The sequence below is a fragment of the Halictus rubicundus genome, chromosome 12 (genome assembly GCF_050948215.1).
Source record: "Halictus rubicundus isolate RS-2024b chromosome 12, iyHalRubi1_principal, whole genome shotgun sequence".
In the NCBI taxonomy this organism is placed as follows: Eukaryota; Metazoa; Arthropoda; class Insecta; order Hymenoptera; family Halictidae; genus Halictus; species Halictus rubicundus.
This window is the reverse complement of record NC_135160.1, coordinates 13,585,562-13,611,157: the sequence shown is the minus strand read 5'-3', so window position 1 is coordinate 13,611,157 and position 25,596 is coordinate 13,585,562. Positions and strand designations below refer to the sequence as shown.

General features: G+C 40.4%; 1 protein-coding gene across 4 annotated transcripts in view; it reads right to left on the bottom strand.

Moving 5' to 3' along the window:
- The window catches only part of LOC143359488 (uncharacterized), a 208,594-nt gene that overhangs the window by 51,653 nt on the left and 131,345 nt on the right, over nucleotides 1-25,596 (bottom strand). For all 4 annotated transcript variants that reach the window (XM_076797426.1, XM_076797428.1, XM_076797427.1 and 1 more), the window contains 4 exons: nucleotides 25,467-25,579; nucleotides 13,504-13,607; nucleotides 13,247-13,420; nucleotides 11,945-12,148 (listed from right to left, as the gene is read on the bottom strand). In XM_076797426.1, the coding sequence (XP_076653541.1) occupies nucleotides 11,945-12,148; nucleotides 13,247-13,420; nucleotides 13,504-13,607; nucleotides 25,467-25,579 (595 nt within the window). The remainder of the gene's footprint in view (nucleotides 1-11,944; nucleotides 12,149-13,246; nucleotides 13,421-13,503; nucleotides 13,608-25,466; nucleotides 25,580-25,596) is intronic.

Below are 25,596 nucleotides of genomic sequence, written 5' to 3'. Positions count from 1 at the left end.
ATTGAACATGTGTTTCTCGTTACAGAATTCTACTAGGGACATGGGCAACGATAGCAGTGATATTTTCGCAATGCTGATACCGCAATTCCGATAATATTATAATATTTTAGAAAATGGTAATTAAGTCGAGTATAATTGTCGTTTAGCTGTGCGTATCGGAACGGTGAATTTAAGTGGAGTCGATCTTTGAACTTTTACCTGAGGATGACGAGTTAATTCGTCCACAGTTTACTTATCATATTTCAGAAATTATCAGTCCCCTGATTAATACTAAATGAAGCACTAAAAGTAACTAATTTGCATTGATGAGATTTTCTTTGTAATGTCGACTAAAATATTTCAAGGAATGTCATTTATTATTTGTGTCTCGATAGATCATTGAAATAATGGATTCCAGATTTTTCATTTGAAGTTAAAACAATTATTATAAGCGCTTACTCGTGTGTCACGTCGATTTTTGTCCAGTTACAAGAAGAATAACACGTCAAATAAATCCTGATAAATTTTCGTTTGATGTGAAAATATGAATTTGTGCAAACATTCCGTTCTGTTGCCCGTTGATTTTACAATTTCGTAATTAGTAACGCAGTCGGAAGGACCAATCTACGCACAAAAGCGGATCCAAATGGTAGAACAAAATTCCATTGCCCGGAGATGCGTTGTCGGGGGAATTCATTTTAATAATGGTCTGGTAGACTTCGCCTTTGTGTCTGATCATTACCGGACAATACTACTGCCACGGATATTTATAAAGGACCCAGGTTGGATTTCATAATGAAGCGATACGAATTGCTACGGACGAAAACATTAACATCTCTGCAAAGGATCTCGACCTGCCAGTTATTTCCTCGGCAAGTAGAAACGGTCAGCCATGAGCAGACACATTATTCGGTCTTATTAAAGAGCACGCGCTAATGCTCTACGAATTTTCACATCCATGTTATTCCGGAAAAAAGCTTCACATATCAAAATTTTAAGTCCACATTTTCTGTTTATTTTTTTATACACGAACATTTGTCCTGGGATTTTTCATTGCAAAGCACTCAATAGAAATATATATACGGTATTCCACAGCGAATTATATTTTTCTGCTTCCACTTGGGAATTAATTAATACTCGGAACAGTGTTTCCAGATATTTATTTTGTAGCCTCCATTTTTCGAATTTTTACGATAAAAAATATACCGATATAAAAACATGTGAAGAAAGAGTGAATGTGAATTTTTTATGTAGGAAGAGAAGCAAAACTTTTCCGGTTAAAAAATAGATATGATATTGTTGCTTAATTTCTCTGTAAATTTTTGTACAATATTTATGATATTTTCGAAATATTCATGGCATTTCTACTTTGTTTTCGCCACGAGAAATCTTTTAGCAAGTAAAATCAAAGTTTCCCTTAGAAATCTCGGTATGACGATTCACAGTTTCATTACAGAAAAGGAAAGAATTAAGAAAAATTTAAAAAGAAATTAATGTTTAGGGGGGTGTAATTTGTACTAAAAATATTTCAATAAATCTTTAGGGGGATGGGATTTGTTAAATAAAATTTCCATTAAAATTATGGGTGTAAATTTTGAGAAATTATTTGAATATAGATTTTATTAATAAATTCGATGTGTGAGAAAATTTTCATTAAAATTATGGGTGTAAATTTTGAGAAACTATTTGAATATAGATTTTATTAATAAATTCGATTTGTGAGAAAATATTCACTAAAATTATGGGTGTAAATTTTGAGAAATTATTTGAATATAGATTTTATTAGTAAATTCGATTTGTAAGAAAATATTCATTAAAATTATGGGTGTAAATTTTGAGAAATTATTTGAATATAGATTAAATTCGATTTGTAAGAAAATATTCATTCAAATTATGGGGATGAATTGAAAAGAATTATTTAAATATGAATTTCATTAATTTTCTATTCTCCCAAAATCAAGCACAAATTGAAGACGAGACTTTCTGAAACACGTCTTGGATTCGCACGTTCGAATCACTTTCGCACAGGCTCGGAATCGCGGCAACCGAATCGAGCGAGGGTATAATTGCAATAACAATTTCGTTGGCGCAGTCTCGCGGCAACAATCGATTCGGTATTCGCGGCACATGGGACAGGGGAGAAAAATGTAAATCGGGCAAAGAGGAACGTGACCGAAGAACGCGCGGTAAATAATCTCGACTCTAAGCGGTCGCGGCGAGTAGAACGGCAAAACGACGAACGGGTAGGGACGGAGAAAAAGAAGAACGAGGAGGAAAGACACAGGGGATGAGAGAATAAATTGCTTCTCGTGGCTACGTCCTTCGTATCATCGCGTATTACCGTTAACTCGGCCCTTGCGATTGCGATTGCCACGGGAATTCATTTTGGTTCTTTTTCCACCCGCCTGCGGATTGCCGCCCGATCACCTTCGTCGTTCAACCGCGACGAGCGAAACCCGTCCAATATTTCAACGGGCCCGAACAGAACGACCTCTAAACATCGTTAGATACAAACAGTGATCATAACCCTCCATTCCTTATCGCCGTTTTCAAATTATACGTTCCCCAAGCCTTGCTCAATGCTCGCCGAAGATAACACGCAGCTCGATGCGATTTTTAACTCGAAATCAACGCGGTTTATCTCCTGAAACGGAAACTGGCAAAACGAGATTCAGCAGATTCCTGCAATCCTTTCGCATCTTGCAGGTCATTAGCAAATTCGGTACAGTTAATTTATTCAGCAATGACATTTTATGAAAAGGTGTAATTTTAACTAGACTTACTGGGCTTGTTTTATTGTTTTTATTTTCTCTAAACGCACCGATTTCTCTATATATGTCGCCAAGGCCTGGACGATAAACCTCTTAAATTTGAAGGTCCACGAAGGTCGAGGGGCCAAGGACGACGAGGAGTATAAACATAACACGACTCCTGGACGATACATGTCACTGGCAAGTCCCGTGTTGCTGACATATATCGAGAATGTGTTACTCTATGTCCGGAGAAATATCATACACTGCCCGTACGGGCAATAGCAAGTAGTCTCGAGACAAGTTTTGTTGCCGGTTTTTTTTTTGCCAGCGATGTATATTAGGCTCGCACGAAGCTCGTCCTGGGACGTTCGCACGGCCACGAGCCAGGTCTCATAAGGAACGATATGCTCATCCGAATTAACGGTTCCGAGAGCGCGTTTTTATCTCGCCACCTAAATGATGCTCGGAGCGTATTTAATCCCCGCGGCCGCATTACACGGAACTGCTTTTTGCCGGGCACATCTCCTTTCCAGCGAGTCGAATTTGCATTTCGAGCGACCGGTCTCACGCGGTCGCCTGCGACCCGACTTGTACCGAACGACTTCGGGGCCTTATGCGGCCCCTCTTTCAGGAAGAACTTCACGAAAAATCCCTGGACATACAGCTTCTTGGGAGACCGTTCCCAACGAAACTGTTACACGGACGTGGATTCCGCTTTTGTACAAGTCGTGCTCGAAAAATTCGGTTGCTCGCAACCAGGGACCAAAAATAACAGCTAGTCTAAAATTTTCTACGATGAGAATCATTGATAAAAAGTTGAATATTCTTGACATTAGAGATCTACACAAAATATAAAGACAAAAATTCGAAGAAGAAAATGATAAGTAATCAAATAAAAATTATAGATATCGATTTGTATACTTTTTGGTTACAAATAACTATTAGTGCCCAAAAAATTGGATCCCCCTCGAGAACTGTTATCGATGAAGAAAAAATAACGGCTATTCCAGAATTTTCTACGATAAAAATCATTGATAAAGAGTTGATTATTATTGAAGCCATGCTCGAAAAATTCGGGAACGTTGTTCGCAACCAGGGACCAAAAGTAACAGCTATTCTAAAAATTTCTACGATACAAATCATTGATAAAAAGTTGAGTGTTCTTGAAATTTACACAAAATATAAAGACAAAAATTGGAAGAACAAAATTAAAAATAATCAAACAAAAATTATAGATATCGATTTGTATACTTTTTGGTTACAAATAACTATTAGTGTCCAAAAAATTGGATCCTCGTCGATAACTGTTATCGATGAAGAAAAAATAACAGCTATTCCAGAATTTTCTACGATAAAAATCATTGATAAAGAGTTGATTATTATTGAAGCCGTGCTCGAAAAATTCGGGAACGTTGTTCGCAACCAGGGACCAAAAATAACAGTTACTCTAAAATCTTCTACAATACAAATTATTGATAAAAAGTTGAGCATTACTGAAATTTACACAAAATACAAAGACAAAAATTCGAAGAAGAAAATGATAAGTAATCAAATAAAAATGATAGATATCGATTTGTATACTTTTTGGTTACAAATAACTATTAGTGTCCAAAAAATTGGATCCTCCTCGATAACTGTTATCGACGAAGAAAAATATAACAGTTATCAACGAGAGCCGTTCATTTCGGTCGCTCATAACATTTACATTTAAGAGAAAAAATTTTCGGTTTCTTATAATCCTTATTCGTTTTCGCGGTTTCTCGAGTGCAATTAGTCAATGTAATCGTATATTTTAACACTAGATTTACGGGACCCGTCAAAATGACGGATTCTAATATTTTTAAATTGGGGAATATTGAGATTGTAAAAATACATCCATGAGCAATTATTTAACAAATTGATTTGTTTAGGTATATATTATTTTTAAAAAATGGCTACAAACTTTGATAGATACATTCATGTTATTTTTATAAAATAATGTAAAATAGTAATTTTAAGTGCTCCGTAAACCTAATGTTAATATTTTCCACATCAACGTCTGAATTTCATAAAAACGTGATGTGCGACACGTCGCTCGCAGTATGGGGGATTGGACAAGCTAGATCATGAGATTGCCAAGGCGACGTAACAGTAAAACGGCGACTGTCTCCAATTAAACCTGATCTCCAATTAAATGAAATTTTAATTCGCCATTTTCGTGGCGATATGGCAGTCGTCTACGGCGAGAATGGCAATCGGGAACAGAGAGTCCATCCTCCCATGACCCGTCCTCGTAATCTCTCGTCCCAGCCCCGGGATAACACGTGGATAGAACGCAAGCCTCGCGTGTCAATTATCGCGGGCCGAAACCAACGAACCTGTTCGCACGCATCCGGAACAATTTCCTCGTCACGCGGAACCAGTTCCACCTGTGTCGACGTTTCAATTATGTCACTCGTCAACGGGAGGCCCTAAAATTCCACTTGATTCGCGACGCGCGCTGCCCCCTTCAGAAATCATCGGTCATTCGCGCTCGCGAACCAGAGTCATTCGCTTCCGAGTTCTCCTGGCGACGACAAGAAACGTGCAAAGTATTTTTTTTTTTGTTTTCTTTTTTTGGCGAAAATTGAAAAACTATTTTCTCATAGTGTATAAATATTTTATTCGATCATATATTCTCCATTTTGGTGCAATACCGAAGTACCCAATTTCTTCTCCCAATTACTCCCAATTACCACCTTCTCCATACACATCAAATCATTTTTTTCTTGCTTGAACAGCATTTTTACCTTTTCAATAGTAAAAAGGTAAAGTTGCCGAAAATGCTGCTTTCGACTTTCCATATTCGATAGGGCACCGAGCAGAAACTATTGCGCAGAATCGAACAAAATTTTTCAGAAACAAGCCTTGCTGTATCAGCTGTCAGAATGTATAATGACAATGCGGCTTTAGTGTGAAGCTGGCTGCGAGAAAATACAATTACGTCCTCCGTTGGGAAAAACGAAATTACTTTCCGAACGACCCAGTAACTATGCCTGTCCGCATACTAGCATATCACAATTCAACAACAACAATTGACAATTAACAATTTGTCGATATTGACCAAAGCATAAGACTGGATTGCTCACCCAATATAATAATACATGTAAAATAATATCCATTATTACCCATTATTTCAGTAGACGAAATAAAGAAATGAAAGAGCACGTATAACGTTCATTTTTTATGTATTCAACTATTGGTTGTTTTAATAGCAGCAGTAAAGAATATGACTTGAAAAATTACGTGTAAAATTATTTCATTCTTGTATGCACGTTTTTCGGTAAACTCTACAACACAAAATTTGCCCTGTCGCTTTAAAAAATTCCGCTTGCGTCGTGGAAATCGCGAAATCCAATCCCGACCAGTTGAACAATTAAAAAGATCCGATTGGCATGTCACTCAGTCGAGAAGCGAGGATCATTACTCACCGAATAATTCGTCAACTATTTTTTTAACGGTACCTCGTTGGAGCCGGTGCGCTGTCAGAGCAAGGCGTGACTTGTTAAAGCCGAATCACGCGGACGGTTTGTGAGTTCCCAGATCCGAAACCGGTCGCGAAATCGCATAATCGTCGCCAGGCCACCACGGGACTCCTAATTTCGTTTTAATTCGCCGAGTCCCGGTGACCCGTCGACCGCGTGAATTCGCCGCTCCGAAACGCGTTACAATGCGGTTTCCGCGTGCGAATCCAACCTCGCGATCTAGCAAGTACCGTTTCCGTGTCTGGCGGCGAAATTAAATCGGGACGAAAACGGGACGGGTTAATTGTTCCGCGCGAGCGTCGTTAATTTTTCGGTACAGTTACGACTCGCGTTTTCGCGCCGGTTTTCAACGGGATAACGGACGCACTGCCGCGAACTTGAACTAGAATCGCGGGTGATTTATCGATCGTTTCGACGCGGCTGAGATTGAAGGGGAAATCTAGGTGACGGTCAGACCGAGAACCTGCAATATCAGCGTGGACAACTGCCATACTCTGGGTCACGGCGGTTTATGTCTCGCGAAACGTATTTTCGAGAATGTCACGTATGCCAAAAATTACTCGATCGAAACGATCAAATCATTGCGATTACTCGTATTTTCCATGGGGAAAATATTTTTATTCGCGAGAAATGCAATGATAAGGCCAGTCATGTATCAAGAATTGGACAACACGGGTCAAGATTTGTTTTTGGAATGATCTAATTGGACACTGATGTTCGGAACAATATTATACATAATTTTTGTAACAAAGAACTGCTTTGTATGTCTTCCTTTAAATTTCATATCTAGATACCCATTCAATTGAACACCAGGGACCAGAAGTAACAGTTATTCTAAACTTTTCTACGATAAAAATCATTGATGAAAAGTTGATTATTATTGAAGCTGAGCTCGAAAAATTGGGGAACGTTATTCGCAACCGGGGACCAAAAATAACAGTTACTCTAAAATTTTCTACAATAAAAATCATTGATAAAAAGTTGATTATTATTGCAATTTAAGATAATCTACACGAAATATAAAGAACAAAATTCGAAGAACAAAATGATTAAAGAATATCGATTTTTACACTGTTTGGTTACAAGTAACAGTTATTAGTGTCCAAAAAATCGGATCCTCCTCGATAACGGTTATCGATGAAGAATAAATATAACAGTTATCAACGAGAGCAGTTCATTTCGGTCGCTCATAACGTTTACCAACAAGAGAAAAAATGTTCTGTTACTTATAACCCTTATTTGTAATACGATTTTAATCGACGATATACTTGTTATTCCATGACTTTTTTTTCTTTTTTGGTTATGACAGTTATGGTCCCTGCTGTTAACACGTTAACTGCCACGTATCATTCCCAGAGATTCTTATAAAATCAGAGTAGTCTAATGAATGAAAGCGAAACTAGAAATTTCAAATGTATCATAGGGGATGCTGTGTTAACCCTTTTGAATTCCAAAGATCTCAATGAAATTCGGTTTATCTGCATATGTCACAATAAATAAAATGAATGTCTAAACCTAGTAAAAAATCACTGTCAGTCAAACGTGACTGACGTGGCAGTTAACGTGTTCACTGAACATCCTACAAGTAGTATCACCTCGTTGCGAGTGAACAACTAGCTTCGAGCAACACTAAAATGTAAAAGATAAAGATAAAAAATAAAAATCTCTGCAAAAGAACAAAGAATCGCTCGAGCTCGAAACCGTGCGCGACATCCAAGCGTGACGTAGGAGGACACTAACATCCGGAACATCCTCATCAAGTGTTAACCCTTAAGTGCATAGGTAATCAAAATATTAGGAACATGAATGCATGCATGGGGTCCATTGAGGACCTAATTCCTTGCTAACTTTGATTACAGCAACAATTTATTTCAGTGAACACATTAAACATAACCTAAATATTGACAGAAGCAAATAGCTGAATAGCTCTCAGTTGACAAACGGCGCGGCTAAAAATGTTAACACAAAATCCGACACAGGGGTCCTTTGGGGACCCCGCTCGTGCGTTTAACGGTTAAGTTACTGTATGAAGAGCGAATTGCTATAGCCGGTATCGCGGTACAAGATGTACGTCTGCTTATCGAGCCTCGTAAAAACGCAGGGAACATCCCCCGGAACGTGAAAAGAAGAGGACAGGGGGTGGGGGCCGAGGGTGCAGAAAAGAAGAACGGGGCAGCGATACAATGGCGTCCGAGCCCGATCGAACACGGACTACCGGGACCGTGTAGCGACAGGATATCAAAAGTATCCTTTATTTCGGCGAGGGAACACGGCACACTTGTCAGCCGACCCTCTATCGTGCCACGTCCGCTGGGGTAACTTTATACTCGGGATGATATTCCGTGTCTGCCCTCTCCCCCTTTCCCCTTTCCCCTTTCCCCTCCCTCTCTCGTTGAAACCTTCTCTCGCCCTCTGATAAAGCCGTCTCGCCCGAAAAAAATTCAACAGATACAGCCGAATTTATTCGGTCTCCCCTTTCACGGGAACGAAAACTAAGTGGAACGAGAGGATAATCCGAATGATACCGATGAAGAAGGGAACGTTAGGCCCGACTCTTAAGGCGATCTCGAGAAGAATGAGACACGGGATTTCGGTGGACCCTGGGAATCTGGGATTGGACGCCCAGAAAACTACTGTATCATATTCTTGTAAGGAACACAGATGTTTTAAATATTTTCTTTGTGAAACGCTTTTCAACGTATTCGTGACGTTTTTCCGATTAAAACGAGTCCAAACATGACATAGTTCGGAACGTGCATGCTTGTTTAATTCACGATTTTCAACGGGACCTCCATTATCCGAACCGGAGATATGTCCACTAATCGATACCAGGAGAAATTGTACAAATTTTGTCGAAGATTTAATCTAGGACTGCAACTAAGTAGCCGAACGCATATAGCTACGCCTATTCTACTATCCGAACGCCTACATCTACCCGATTCGTTCGGATAATCGAGGTTTTACTAAATCGTGGATTAAACAAATAAATACGATCCGAATTGTGTCGTGTTTGGGTTCGTTTCAATCAGAAAAGTGTCACGAATATGTTGATAAACGTTTGATACGAGAATAATGAAAAAAATAGAATGGTTTTTGCAGTGATCTAAAGTTTGCACGAGCATCTATAAACTGTATTAACCCTTTGCACTCGAAGCCATTTGAACTCCAAAACGAAACATTTTTTCCGACCTAGAATATTACCCTTCTATATTTATTTTCTCATGCTATAGACACGAAAGTGGTGCACTTTACTCGTACAGTACTGAAATGTTTAGTAATTTATTAACCCTTTGCACTCGGCGCTGTTTTCAATCTAAAACTAAATTTTTCTTCCGTCTTAGAATATTTTCATTTTATTCATACGAAGCTGATCGGATTTCCACATATAACGTTTAAATGTTTAGTAATCTATTAAATACAAATTTTGTAACGTAACAAATATTTTGTAATATTTTTTCTAATTTCTTTGAAATACTGCCACAACAATTTCTAGTGGTGCTTCAGAGTCACCACTCGAGTGCAAAGGGTTGAACACAAACAAATTTAATAATGTAAAAAATATTTCGAATAATGATACAGGAATTTTTAGTGGCGCCTTACACTCGCCGTTCGAGTGCTAAGGGTTAACACTACAACTACCGAGCCCTAAACGTGACTTAGACTTATCCCTTTATGATAACAGCAAGATTGAATTTACTCAGCTTTCATACGATTTTTATTGTAACATGTACTCCAAAGAAGAGATGTGTTAAAAAATTTCTCGCGAAAACGTTTTCATAGTTTCACTAATCGTGAAAGAAGAAATCATCCCCCAGTCATTTTGACTGGTTCGGTAGTTCTAGTGTTGATGTATTATTGTGAATGATGATATAAATTATGTTATTATAAATAATCCAGCAGACGGTGCGCCCTAGTGGAAATCGGGTAGAGCTAGTTTCTCCGTATACCGGCGGCAGGACATCAAAGAGGAGTGTACGCGACAGAACCGAAATTTCGGTCCCCTCGGTCTTACAGTATTCATCAAAAACAGAGTACTCTAAAACCTTCTGGACAAAGAAGAAGAAGCAGAAGAAGAAGAAGGGGTCCGGCGATTTTTTTCTTCCTGGCGCGGCTCATTTGAGAGAAAAATTTCCTCGGGCGAGTCGGAGGCGTGAAGATGGAGGGCCCATAGGGCCACACGTAGTACGCGAAATCCGGCCCCTGACGGGGGTTCGATAATAAATATGCAAAAAGGAGGATCGTCGATGCCGTAAATAAAAACGGCGGGTTTGCGTGCCGCGTCGCCGAAGGACCGTTGAAATAAAAAGGGAAAAAGGACGGGCGGAAGAAGAACAGCGTCGCGAAAAGGGTCTTAAAAGGGGAGGGGGGTGGATGCAACAGTACGCGCCGACGTCGGTGCAACGTGTCCCGGTAATCTCTTGATTTAGTTCGACTTAGCGCTACGAACGTGTCTCCTTCTCGCCGTTTTTTTTTTAATCGCTTCTTCTTTTTTTTTTTGTCGGTCCGGTGACCATCCTCGGCCGGGACCCTTTCGGCGCAGCCCTAAGGGACGATGAAGATAAAGGGAGCTCTCCGCCCGAGGAAACGGTTGTCCGGATATCTCGGCCGGAGAATCATTGAGCCGCGATATCGGACTGACGTCTCTATTTATAGAAAACTCGAGCCACGTTGAATTCGGTAGTGTCGATTCTGTTTTACGGTCGACCAGGTGCGAGACAGCGAAGGGGAACTTAGGCGAACGGAGAACCGACGTAATCCTCTCGTTCGATGGGGATTCTCGAGCGATTCCTGAGGGAGGAAAGCGGCCGCTGCGCTCGGGAACGGAGAATGTAATTTATGGGGACGTTTTAATTGGAATCCAATTCCTATTCTCGTGAAATATTTTATACAATTTGTTTCGCATCAGATAAAATGCTTGTTTGCAAACCTTGCATAAAGAATTCGAAAATCCAAACCGAAACACTTCGTGTAAAGGTTGACCAAGTTCCCCGCGGCCCATCCACTTCAGTGATATGAAGGATGGACCAAGTTCCTCTCGCCTATCAAAATTGTGATATGATGCATGGATCAAGTTCCTCTTGCCTATAAGGGCTGTGATATCGGGAAGGACCAATTCCCAGAGGACAATGATCGTTGCACTTACCTAATTCAAGCTTTACAACCTAGGGAACTTGGCGTCGTCGCTGGCTCTAGTATTTTGACTTGCATGAGTTGATTTAAAAATATATATATATATATATTTTTCGGGTTTTTCGATTTTTCCTGTTGGTTTCGATATAAAACACAGCTGATTCCAAATTTTCAAGTTTCTAGCTTGTCTGGAAGTGGGTTAGAATTAATATGATCCTCCTCCTGCTATATACAGGGTGAGTCACCTAACGTTTGCACCTCAAATATCTTTGTTGTTTCTAAAGATACGTAAAATATGGTAAGGACAAAGTTGAATGGTACAATGGGGCTGACACGATGCCAAAAGAAAATTTTGTTTTTATGCCATTTTTTTTTAGAGATATCAAGGTGACCTTGACTTTTTAAAATGGAACCACCCTTTGTTGAACACCTACAATGATAGTCCCTTTCATTAGGAATGCAGTGACTATTCTGGTCAAAACATTTTCCAGGTCCAATAATCGTGGAAGAAAAATTACGGAAACGCGCAATGACGGTGCTCCGAAGGTGAGACAAAATGATTGCAGGCTAGGTACTCACCTGTACCCGTTGCCGATGACGATCCTGCTTCCGCTGTCGTCGTTCGAGTTCCTCTTTTTTCTCGATCAGCGACCTTATCTCGACAGCGGCACCCGACGCGGTGGTGTCATCGGGCACATCCGAGCACGAGGGTAATCTCCTCAGGGTGGGTACTGGCTCGTCCTCGCCCTCGCTGTAACTTTCGACCAGTAGCTCCGAGTCGCTCTGCAAACCGAGTTAGAGCCTCGTTTGAACCAATTACCCCGACGCTGCGAAAAGTCATCGAGACTTCCTAACAGTATTTAGTAACAACTCCTTTCGCGTTGGGCTTGTTGCTTCGATTTTTTTTTATTTAATCAAGCCGTTCCCGTGTCCCGCCGGGGCAGCCGAGCCCGAGGCTAATTTCAATTTAACTTCCATCGCAAACACGATTATCGGGGCGCAAAAACTGTTCAAAGGAACAATTCGAGCACCGAAGGGTTCAAACTGAAAATATAGTTTTCGGAGCCAGTGGGAAATTTAGCAGCTCGCTTGATACTAATTAACTGCGGAAGTACACGCGGAGAAACAGTTTTCCGGTCCGATTGCAATAAATAGGAGCTACGTTGAAATGTCTTAGTTTACACTAGGTTTACGGAGCACTAAAAGTGAATATTTTGCATCGCTTCATAAAAATGACAAGAACGTGCTACCCAAAATTTTAGCAATATTTTTAAAGTAATATATACCCAAAGAAATAAATGTGCCAAATAATTTCTCATCTATGCATCCTTACAATCTTAATATTTTTAAATTAAAAATATCGAAACCCGTCATTTTGACGGGTCCCGTAAACCTAGTGTTAATGATGTTAAAGAGTTAAATAACAATTCCATCTATATGTTTTCACCGGACAGTAATAACTAGACTGCGGACCTTTATTCAAAATAAAGAATACAATTGCAATCTATAGGAGCTAAGTAAAAATTTATTTTGCTCATTCATCATTTTTATATCTTCTCTCTTAATCGTCTCACTGTTTTGAATTACACCCACTCACTTTTGTCATAAATGCATAACATTCGCAGTCCATTAATAACGTATTAAAGCCTGCCTGAGTAAATGAAATTTATTATTTAAAAAATAATATGTAAATATATTTATACGTCTACTAGGATTTGTAGAACGCAAAAATGTTGAAGAGGCATCCCCTATCAGCAAACGTAACGTTCCAGTTTCGGATTTATTAATTAAATTACTTTAGCTCGGTGTCAAATTACTCCGGTCGGTATTCGACACTTGACGTGTTTATTTATACAAATCTCAATTAACCGATAAGCTTACCTGCTCGGGAGGTGAGCTCGGGGTGCTAATGCTCGAAGTTTCGACCACAGAGACATATTCAATCTCGCCATTTCCGCTCTTCTGCAACTTCAACACTGGCGTCTCCAAGCCGCAGAGGTATACTTGCCCGAAGAACAAAATCTTGTTTATCCTCAGGCACACCTGGGCTATTTCCTGAAACACGAAAATATTTCATAGGTACACGACCTTCTTTCATACTACTAAAATTAATTCTGCACTGTAAAAAGTATTCTTACCATGTCCTCGGTCTTCTCGGCGTAAATAGGATCCTGAGGATTCGACATTAGCGGCGTGAATCCTGCCAAGGTCGTGTCCTCCTGTAATTTCACCAGGTCCAGCTCTGGAACAAATATTAAACGTGCTTCTTCATATTGTACTTCATATTGTAATCATAATTATATGCATAAAATGTAGAATTGTCAACGCTTATGTTTACTCAACAGCTAAATTCTTGAATAAAAGTAATTAGAAAGTTTAGCAACCTGCGATTACACTGTACAGCGATTTCTCGATATATGTCGCCAAGGCCTGGATGATAAACGTCGCGGAATTATCCCCACTACCGAAGAGTGTACCCATTGAGGGGCCGCCAAGCTCGAGAGGACATAGCACGACTCGGGTATGTCTCCTGGACGCTATTTGTCACTGGCAAGACCCTAGTTGACATATATCGAGAACTCGCTATATTCAAATTACCGATCTTTAGGTATGAAAATTCTCATTTTCATGGATCAAGGGGCTCCTAGTTTGTATTTCTTATTTTTACAATTTTACAAACTTGCACGTGCCAATAAAGATCCGCAGTCTAATAATTGCACAGAGCGTCAATTCTCTTTCAAAGTATTGATAAAAATATGGATCTCGGTGTTGGCAGTTTCTACTCGGCAAATTCTCACGGTGGAAAAACAGTGGTACAGTGAAAAAAAAAAAATAACAACAACATTTTATATATTTGTACCGCGAGCCGTTCAAGTTTCACATGTTCGATGTAAACGGACGGTTAGGGGATCCCCTCCCGAAAATTATGCACCGGTGACGAATCGAAGCAACAGATAATGACAGACGCAGCCTGTTATCATGCAAATGCGATACCCAATGCACCGGCGATGAACATTCAGCAACAACTACCGGGGGAGTGGCAGGGCGTTCCGGTTAGTCCCGGTCCCGGGAACGGATAAACGAGAATCGACCACATTCAACTTGTCCGATGACATAGTTGCACGATCGATGAGCTTCACTGACAAGGAAGATCGATCGACTGTGACCGAGGATGCTGATCGCCACGAATGTATTCAATAAACGAGCAACAGATAAGTGAGAGCTGTTCGGGATCAAAACGAACACCAAGAAAATGATTGCGTGCTCTCCGCCGCGTTTCACTTGTTAACAAAACGTCGCGAAACTATCGCTTCATGTTCCCCCTCTATTCGGAAACGTCTCTGTTCTATATGTCGCGTTGCGAATTTTTTGACACTTGCGATTTATCCCCGGTTCCCAAATAGTTTTCTCACGTTGCTCAACCTTATCCATTTCTTTTCCATTCTTCTACTTCCTTTCAACCGTTTTAATTTACAGTTGCGCAACTGCATTGCTGTCTATAGTCATGACGGAAATAAATTAATAAATATATTACTATTACTTTATTTAGTAGTTCACGGAAATTCCGAGAACGCTTCCATGATGGATGACCGAACAAATTTCATTATTTGAGCACACATTGCGATGAAACACAGAGAATGGAAAATAAATAAATAAATTCAATCTTCTCACTCTTACAAGACAAGTTGAGAATATTTCTAGCAATCGATAATGTTTATATTATATCTACGACACAGACGAACACAAAGTCCAGAGATGTGTTAATTACAGCTTTTTCGTTCAAAATGGAGGGCAGTTCGCAGCATTCGGTTGTTTTCTTGTACTATAATATCAATTTAGACTCGTAATGGAGATTTTTAATTAAATGTAAAAAGAAATGTATTTCCTGTTAATTTCCTTTGGACCGAAATAAAATTCTATCTTGTCATTCTACAGCCATAGTACACACTCCCACTGTAAAATACACAAGAATACAACAAATATAAATGTTCCCTGTTGTTGTTCAACGCGCTCACGAACGCGAAAGAAGCTCGCATAAATGAAATCGCAGTGCGAGGTGTTAATGTGGTTGTTGCTCGTGTTAAAATTATAAAAATGACAGGTTCCCGACACAAACAGCGAATTTTTCGTTGAAAGTCTTCGGACGACTTGGTTCGAGCATGAACAGGCTCGGAAATGATCGAAAACGAATGCTAAAAAGCCGCTCGTAACTTCTCGTTGTGTATCGAGGTGGGAGCAGGTTTCGCGCGATTCTTTTTGTTGGTGCGCGTCGAGCTAATATTTACTCGGTAATGTTTAATCGATAGTTAATGCGGGCAGCGTTAAAAAAAAGTAAAAGCAGGATCACGTGACCGCGGGCAAGGATCTCGGGTATCGCGTCACGAGCAGAACGATCGTTAACCGACGCCGGTTCAGCGTGATCGCCACGACACCGATTCGGAATTCGCATTAACAACCGCGTGCATGCGAAATAGAGAGCGCGATTAGGTTTCTATATTTCTTTACCCACGCCGGGGACGAACCGGGACTTAATCTACCTCGCGCGGAGTCCTCCCCGGATGATCAATCGCGGACCTCGCACGCCGATCCTGCTAACGCTGCGTCTCCACGTGAACGAAGTCCCGTGGGATCTACTGTCGATCGCGACGATCCACCGCTGCCCCCCCAGAAATTAAATTCAGAAAACTAAGTGAAAATCAAGTGGTCGCTCCATATAGCGAAAGTAGGGTATACGAAGTACTAATATTTCATTTTTTCAAACTCAAAAATTTGACCATTATATAATTTGTTAATTTCACTTAATTTTGTTTAAAAATTGTAACATATTTGAGTTGATCTCTGTATTATACGAACTACGAAAACTATATATATATTATAATAAAATATTTTCACTTACAAATATCACTAACAAATATTATCACCTAATTTTGTTTAAAAAGTGTAACATATTTAAGTTGATTCTGTATTATACGAACTACGAAAACTATGTATGTATTATAATAAAATATTTTGTTACACATCTTATCAACATGTGTTCAATTAAATAGAAATTGAAACAAAATTAAACGTTTGATCAATTGCTTGAGTCACTGTATGTCGGCAAGGCCTGGACGATAAATGTCGCGGAATTATCCCTACTACTAAGCTCAAGAGGGCTTGGGTGCGTCTCTTGGACGATACATGTCAGTGGCAAGATCCGGGTTGATGACATGTATCGAGAAGTCACTGTAATTCAATTACTCAACGCTAATTCAATAGTCAAAATTGGGAGTTAAATTACGAGTTTAAGAAACAGGAAATTAAGGCACGTATACACATTAGATTTTAGGTAGTCTATGGTGTTGAGTATTTCGCATTTGGTGTTTCGCATTTGCAGAGGGGAATTTATTTGCAATCCTCCGAAGAGTATCAGAGGATCATTGTCGTTTTCCGTGTGAAGAGTAACACCTTCGAAACTCTCAAGTCGATACGAAGCCTAACGCGACCCTCCTCACGTTCCACGCGAGTTCCCGGCCGTAGTGACCCTGAACTTCGTGTAATATTCGCGATAAATGTATCCTGGCGTTGTAAAGCGATTCGCGCAACGCTCGCGAATATTAATGGCGGTCGGTCGCCGACACAGATTTGAAATCGGTAGACGGGGCAACAGGATCGTTCCCTCTTCAATTCTAATCCCAGCTAAGAAGGATACCGTGGCCACGGTCCCTTCGGGCCTCTCGTTACAATTGGATGCATAAATCAAGATATCGCATTATAATTCTGACTCCGCGCTGATTTTTCACACACGACCGAGCAATACACTATCCCGACACACGGGACTCGTTAAACAATCAGGTTTGCCATTTTTATAGTCTGTGAAATTTGTACAATTTGTACAAAAGACCAATTTGTCCAATTCGATCATTACTCATTGAAATCGCGTAATAAAATCCTCGATCGGAAAAATTCACAATGATCATCGTTACAATGATCTCTCGAAAGTGTGAAAAGATAGTAGAACTGGAAAAAAGTAAAAGACGTATGTGCAGTTTTAATTGGATTCACTCTGCCGCCTTTTAGTCTGGTAATTAATGTGTGTTATTGCTAATTGTAAATCGATCGATGTTGGTTAAAGTGAAACATGATGCAGTTCGCGAGAAATTAGAAGGAGTTTAAGTCATCATTTTGCCAGTTTCGAATTTGTTTGGGAACCACAGATTTTTTAATTGTACGACTTTTGCATACTGTTGTGAACGCACGCTAAACTTGTGAATCTTGATCTCAGAAACGATTCGTAGGATCGAATCGATCTATTTTTTATTTTAATCTAGAAATCCTATTTCCAGCTTGCGAAACAATGGAACTGAAGCATCCGGTAAAAATGGCCTACCGAAAAGCATGATCAAGACAGAAAAATGGGAACAAAAAGGATCAAAACCAGAATAGAATGGTCAGTTTATCTTTGCAATAAAATAATATTCATCCGGCATTCTCTTCACTGCCTTTCATTTTAAAATAGCCATTTTCAGCTTTCGAATCAATTGAACTGAAGCGTCCCGTAAAAATGGCCTACCGGAAAGCACGATCAAGACAGAAAAATGGGAACAAAAAGGATCAAAGCCAGAATAGAATGGTCAGTTTATCTTTGCAATAAAATAATATTCGTCTGGCATTCTCTTCACTGTTCGCACAGGTTAATCGATCAATTTTATTTTAATTTAGCCATTTTCAGCTTTCGAATGAATTGAGCCGAAGCGTCCAGTAAAAATGGCGCACGGAGAGGGAAAAGCAAGCAAAACAAAATGGAAACGAGGGGAAGAAGGAGAGTAGGATCCTCTGTTGATCTTTGCAATAAAACATTGTTCCTCGGACACGTTCGGGAGCCGCTTCGGGCGTTCCCCCGGTGCCCTTTTGTTCAATTTACCATTGTGAGGAGAGTGCGTGCCGTTCTCGCTGGTGCGTAAGGATAAATCTGGGAGAAGGAGGAGAATCGGCCGAGGACAACGAACAGGGAACAGAGTAGCAAACGCCAGAACCGTCGGAGCCAACAAATTGGCATTACGGCACACGTTACCCGGAGGTACCGTTACTGTCTCGGTTCCTTTTTCGAATGGTATCGCTCGCTGCGTTCTCGCGTGCGCACGATCGCTCCGAGCCGGACATTCCCGCTGCTTAGCATTTCGATACTCTTTCTTCTTTTTTTAAATTTATCTTTACCTCTCCTCGTCTCGTTTAGCCTCCATTGAGACGAAACAGATTGCTTTCCGGTCGCATGCACGGGAAGGTGAATTTTAAAAATGGTAACTATTCGTCAAATATCTTCGCGTCTGTCCGATAATTAATTTCCCCGCGTTAATCATTCCGTTTTACGAACACCACCTGGCTTGTGGACGAGACTTGAACCTCTTACTTTAAAATAATACTAAATAACGGAATAGTTCTTCGGGCACTCGTTATTAGACAGCGGCAATTTTGTCTATAAAAATTTTCCTAGTTGCAGTCAATTTTCTGAATTTTCTGAATTGCGACAAACTGAAATGGAAATTTATTTTCCATCCTAGTATTTATAAACTCTTTAAATGTTTTTCACTGTGTTGGAATTATGATTGTCGGTGATATCGTGATTTTTGTGTCCTATTAGAGCAGTACTGTTCGTGTCGCCGAGTCCTTTGGCTAGAACTAGATCTATCCTAACGGATCCGCGCAGCTGGTAATGCCTGTTCTAGTTTCGAGCCGCGTCCTTGATCTTGTTATACTTACTTTTCAGACAGGTTTGTACACGATAACAGTACATAATTCATCATTTAATATGTCGGCGAAACAAGGCCGATCGTTGTTGATCCATTAAATCGCGAGTCTTAAATGCTCTTGACAGTTTGCAGTTCAGATAAAGATTTACTGTAGAAAGCGATCGACATTCTTATACGGAATTTTTAAAACAGCCTTCATTGAAGAGATAATTATGCTTAAAAATTCACAAAAAAATCAGATAAATACCAGCGTCAGAAGAATTCGTTATCCATTTGAAATAAAAATAAATCTTTCGAATAGGATTCGGACGAGCATTGATTTCTCGGGGTGGACCAAATATTAACCCTTTGCGCTCGAGTGGTGACTCTGAATCACCACTAGAAATTGTTGTAGTAGCATTATTTCAAAGAAACGACAAAAAATATTACAAAATATTTGTTACATTACAAAATTTGAATTCAATAGATTACTAAACATTTCAATATTATACGTAGAAATCAGATCAGTTTCGTATGAATAAAATGAAAATATTCTAAGACGGAAGAAAAATTTAGTTTTAGATTGAAACTGGCGCCGAGTGCAAAGGGTTGAATGATTCCACGCGATCCAAGTTTTCGAATAAGCTGGTTTTTGAAGCGCTGCGCGTCGTGCGACGATACTGTTCGCGTCGAATCGCAGAAGAGGATGCGATTCACGGTGAAATGAGCCAGGCCTGGGATGGCCGGGGCGGCAATTTCAGTATTCATAGGATGCATGCAGAAAGGGACAAAGAGATCGAGTGCAGAGGGCACAGTAGCACACACCGTCGGTGTGGCTGATGGCGCAGGCTGCAAGACAATTGGCTGGCGACTTGTAAACGGCCCCGGCCCGAGCGTATGGCACTCTGCAGTGGTCACATCGAAGAACGGATTCACCGTTACGTAACCGGCGGCTATCCACGGGTCAACAGACGGCCAGAGGCTTCACCGTTCGAGGAACTTAAGTTTTTCGATTGAGGACTGGTCCAGGATCGGGTGGGGAGGAGGATATATCCCGGAGAAGGCTGTTTATCGCGGGGGATCGTCGCCGCGCGTCTCGGCTGCCTGGGATATTTGCACAGGAATTACGGCAGCCGGCTGCCGGACAGCTTGTAATTAACGTCCGCTCGGGTATTGTTTGATCGAGAGTTATTACGGTGACACTGTTGCCCCGTCAGAGCTACGTTGCTCGAAATGTCATCAGGTTGGGGAAAAAGAAATCCATTACTTTGACGCGAACTTCGAAAACTTTATTTAACATGTTTTGGATTGTCCGATTCGGGTCAAATATGCACCGTTTTGTTCTATAATTTGTTGCGATTTTAAAGGTAGTCTCATAATGCCTCTCTCAGAGAAGTCTTGGTCCTGTAAAATGTACCGAATTTTCTCTTTGTTCACTTCCATTTTTAACACCCTGTAACTCACAAATGAATGGACCAAACAAAAAACAGCAATCAGAATTCTTTCAGTGCGTAATGTCACCTTTCCAACGAGCATAAATCTGAAATTGTTTGATCGATAATTTACGAGATATCGATCGTTACAGCCACCTACCGGAAAAATGATGGATTTCTTTTTCTTCCGATCGAGAAATACTTTTATAGTCTGCGGGTTTAGTAACCCTTTGCACTCTCGAGTGGTGACTCTGAAGCACCACTAGAAATTGTTGTGGCATTGTTTCAAAGGAATTACAAAAAATATTAGAAAATATTTTTTACATTACAAAATTTCAATTCAATAGATTACTAAACATTTAAATATTATACGTAGAAATCAGATCAGTTTCGTATGAATAAAATGAAAATATTGTAAGACGGAAATTTAGGTTTAGATTGAAACTAGCGCCGAGTGCAAAGGGTTAACACGTTCACGGACAGTAAGAATTTCAGTGAGCTGCAGAAATAGACATACGGATAAGACATAAACAATAATAATAAGTTAACTGTCATTAGTAATGACAAATGAAATGTATATTAATTACGAAAAGAAATTTCAATTTGAAATGTATATTCATTACGAAAACTTAAGGCTGTATAAAATTAAATGAATAAAAATTGGCTTTAAAATTTGAATGCCATAGCATTCATGTCATTTTGCAACACTATGAAAATGAATGCAATAGCATTCGCGTCCGCGAACGTGTTAATGGGTTACAACATGAATTTGGTTGTATTCAATATTACCCTTTATTTATTAACTCTAGGTTCACAGGACCCGTCACAATGACTGGTTAAAATATTTATAATTTGCGATTGTTGAGATTGTAAAGGTGCATCCATCACAGGAATTATTAAAAAAATTTCTTTCTTTGGGTATATGTTGTAAAAAGTACTAAAAAATTTGGATAGGCACAGTCTTGGTATTTTTATAAGGTAATATGAAGTAGACACTTTTAGTGTTCCGTAAACCTAATATTAACAAAATGAACATCACGATGAAAGGATTCTACGCAGGGGTGTCAAGGGGTAACAGGGTTTTCCAGGACAGGTGGTGCAGGAGGGTGTGAATCTATGTGCAAAAATAAGTAAAAAAGACGAACAATATTTTTTCGAGAACGTTCAGTTTGAAAATTCGTCGCGCACGCATGCTATTGGAAAGGAGTCGGCTGACACGTCTGATTATGGCCAACCAATTCTACTTCTTGTGAATGATAGGACACCGTCGATTAACAAAGGTAAATTTGCAGTAAATGTGAAGGACCTTGAACAAGCTTGGAAAATTAATACATTAAAGATCAGCGAATTCAATTCAAAACACAAATAATACCGTAGAAAAGAAAAATAGAGGTCACCTTGAAATCTTCGAAACATAAAATGCCCCTCCAAAATAGTGCAAGTTTTATTTGAGTTATTTTTTGAACGACCGATGGTGTAGGAAATAATAGTTACGTACGAAACTTCAAATGGGACACCCCGTGTATGAATATACAGGGTGCTCAATTTGAAGACAGCCATGTAAGTCGAGATGATGTTGCTTACAGTATTCTCGAACTAAACTGCTTGCAATTTGCGGAGATCAATCTAAAAATTGATTGTTTTAACGTAAATTTAAACTGTGCAAGTGTCTCTAATAATTTGTTCACGCTGATGAAAATCCACTTGGAGTAAAAATGTCTACGTCATCTCTAAATCTACGTTTGCACTTCGAATTTCTCTATAAAAACAATGTTAACATCATCCATTAATGACTTCACTGCGGATTTTTATGTAAGATAAAAATTGCCTGCATTAATTGCAAGATAGAGGAGCCACGTAGACAATTATTTCTATTTTCAATAACTTTAATCAGTTGAAAATAATGCACCAATACAGTGAATTCTCGATATATGTCAACAACGCGGGTCTTGCCAGCGACATAAATCGTGTAGGAATCATACCCTGACGGGGTATACCCCGCGGTAGTGGGGATAGTTCCGCGACGTTTATCATCCAGGCCTTGGCGACATATATCGAGAAATCACTGTACACATATTTTTTGACATAAATCCATTAAATCCGCCGTTTAATGATTTCTGTTCACGTTAATGCATGAAAGCGTCGCACAATGTACACAGTGATTTAGAAAATGTGTCTACAATCAATCTCAATATTTTTTTACTTTTCGGAATATCATTGTCTATGTGTACTAGTGTCGATGGGGACGAGATAAATTAAACCGCAATTGCAAAACCATTTCCGTCGAACCGATTCCGGACTTTCGGGCCACTCTGTATTTAGAATGCGCCCGGAGCCGCGTCATTACGCAGTTACAGTAAACTCCGTCCGAACGTCTCATTAAAATCGCGGAATCTGAAATAAGAGTACGACCGTCGCGTTCACTTTAGGCACGTTCCGGCGCATCCCGATTATGCATTAATGAGCCAGCCGGTCGCAGCATCCCGCAGGAGAAACGCTCCTCGGACTTTGCATCCCCGAGGACCGACCACCGCCTAACGGCAAATCGATCATCTCTCTGGGGCTCGATTACAGTGATTAGTCCAGTCCTCTCGATCATGCACAGTGCCGCGCGGGGCCTGTTTTCTGCACGAAAATCCACGGATATTTTCGTCCTCGTAAAACATGCTAAGATCCTTTAATGTATCGAGAAACTTCAAGAACAGTTTGAACGATTAGACATTAACGTGGACAGCACTTTTACAAATATCCAACGATCTATGATTACTGAGGTCAAGAAATTTGTGAAAAAATTGACAGGACTTCCGCGGTTCAAATAAATTCTTTATGAAACTTTTACCAACATGTTAGTGGCATTTTTCTCGTTAAAATGACACCAAATATGGCACAATTCAGTGCATCGTTGTGTGTGCGACCGACAAATGACAAATATTTGTGTCATTCTAATCACGAGGATGTCACGAATATTTTGGTAAAAATTTCATAAAAGAATTTTTAAAAACTATATGCTGAATACACCGATATGCTGGATATAAAGTTTCGGTTCCAAATTTTTGACACACAGTGATTTCTCTATACATGTCGTCAAGGTCTCGACGATAAACGTCGCAAAATTATCCTCACTGCCGCGGGCTATACCCCATGAGTGGCCACGAGGCTCGAGAGGCCTCGGTAAACATCACACGGCTCGAGTATGTCTCCTGTTCGATACAAGTCGCTGGCAAGACCCGTTCCATTGACATATATCGAGAATTCACTGTAATCAGTCACGTTCACTGGTCAGACTAGCGTTGATCGACAGCAATTCTTCAAAAATGACAGCATTCGAATACTTTGTGGACGCACTGTGTGTACGTGCGCTGTCTTCTGTGGTGGGGGTGTAGATCTCACGATCGGTATTCACCGTCTGGGATCGGCCGGCGGATTACTATGATTACTAATCGACTTACATTCGATTACTCGTACCGTGCTCCCGCAACAAACGTTCCTACGATGCTCGTTCACGATGATCGACGGCCCGTCGCGATCCGCTACGGATGAATCGTGCGATCGTGAGGACCGTCTGTGCTGGTAATCGCGATCGAAACGATTTACAGGGACTCGTGTGACCGTTTGCTACCGCCTTTGCGAACACGCTCGCAACCGGAGAATGTACCTGGCGGATGATTCTTCTTTTATTCCGAGGAGGAACGTAACAGAATTGCCAGTAATGGTGGTTAACGTCGAAATGACAAGTTGCCTCGGAAGGCTCCGGCCATGCTCTGCGCGGAGAGAACCAGTGACGGATTCAAGCGGCGATGAAGTGGTCTCAGCCGGGACCGTGAAAATCAGGGCAATCTACGGGCTGTTAGGCTCGCGCCGGACCGGCGTGTGATTTTCTTGCGAGCGGGTGATAACGCGCGCGTACACGTATATGATTTTATATTCTGGACCTGCTGCGTGAGTCTCGAGAACGAACAAACGTATCTGTTCGGAGCGAGGAGAAACACGTCTGAAACAAACGTTATATTGTTCGGTCGTCGTCGAGAGCAAACGGCAAAATGATCGCTCGAAGAGACTGCTGCTTGTTTGATTTTCAACGCCATTGAATTTGTCTAATGTCAGTATGCGGTTTTAAGCCTGTTGTAATTCATATCGGGACCAGTTTGTCAACTTAACCTATATGTATACAGGGCGTTCCATTCGAAGTTTCGCACGCTATTGTTTTCCAGAACCTCATTGAAAAAAACAATATTTCAAATAAAACTTACTCTGTTTTAGGGAAGGTTTGTTATGGTGGTCACAGATTTTCTCTAGGCGGACGTGCTTCCGAGATTTCAAGGTGACCTCTGTTTGTTTTCTTTATACAGAAGGGCCCGCTCTAGCGGTTACGACGCCCCGGGCAAAAAAACAAATTGCCGCCCCTTTTTAAGCACTAAGCACCCCGCTGAATAAAATGACCTTTTTTGTTTTTTAGCAAAATCGTCTGGCAAGGGTAGTCTGAAATTTTCTATTAATTGAATATTTAAAACATCATTATTTTTCTCACACTTACAGCTAAAATTGCGCCCCTAAATTTTGGCGCCCCGGGCAAATGCCCGGGTTGCCCCCCCCCCCCCCCCGAGCGGTCACTGTACCCAGAACTGTTTGTTTCCATTTGGGTGAGCGCATAACCTATCCCGGGAATTCACTATATCTATGATGCTCTCCAAGGTCATTCAAGGTCATTTAGAGCCTTTCAATGTGTAGCTTAGCTAGAGGGAGGCACGTTCATCTACAGTAGGTTGGTGACTAGCATAATATGTCTCTCCCGAGACAGAGTAAGTTTTATTTGGAATATTGTTTACAATGATTTGTGGTTTGGGAGATAATTGAGAGCGTTTAAGTGGAAGACATGTGTACCTTTTAAAGCACACGTCTTGATTATTTGGAAAATAATGTAATAATAAGAAGCTGCGCGAAATTGCACTAAAAACTCACCGTCCTCGCGGCCCTCCGCGTCCTTGGCCTGGATCAAAATCGTTTTGGAGTAAGACAGCTTATCCAACAGGTTCACCATAGTGGCCAGCCTGCTCCAGGCGTCTCCGGCAGGGCTGCAACGAAAACTGAC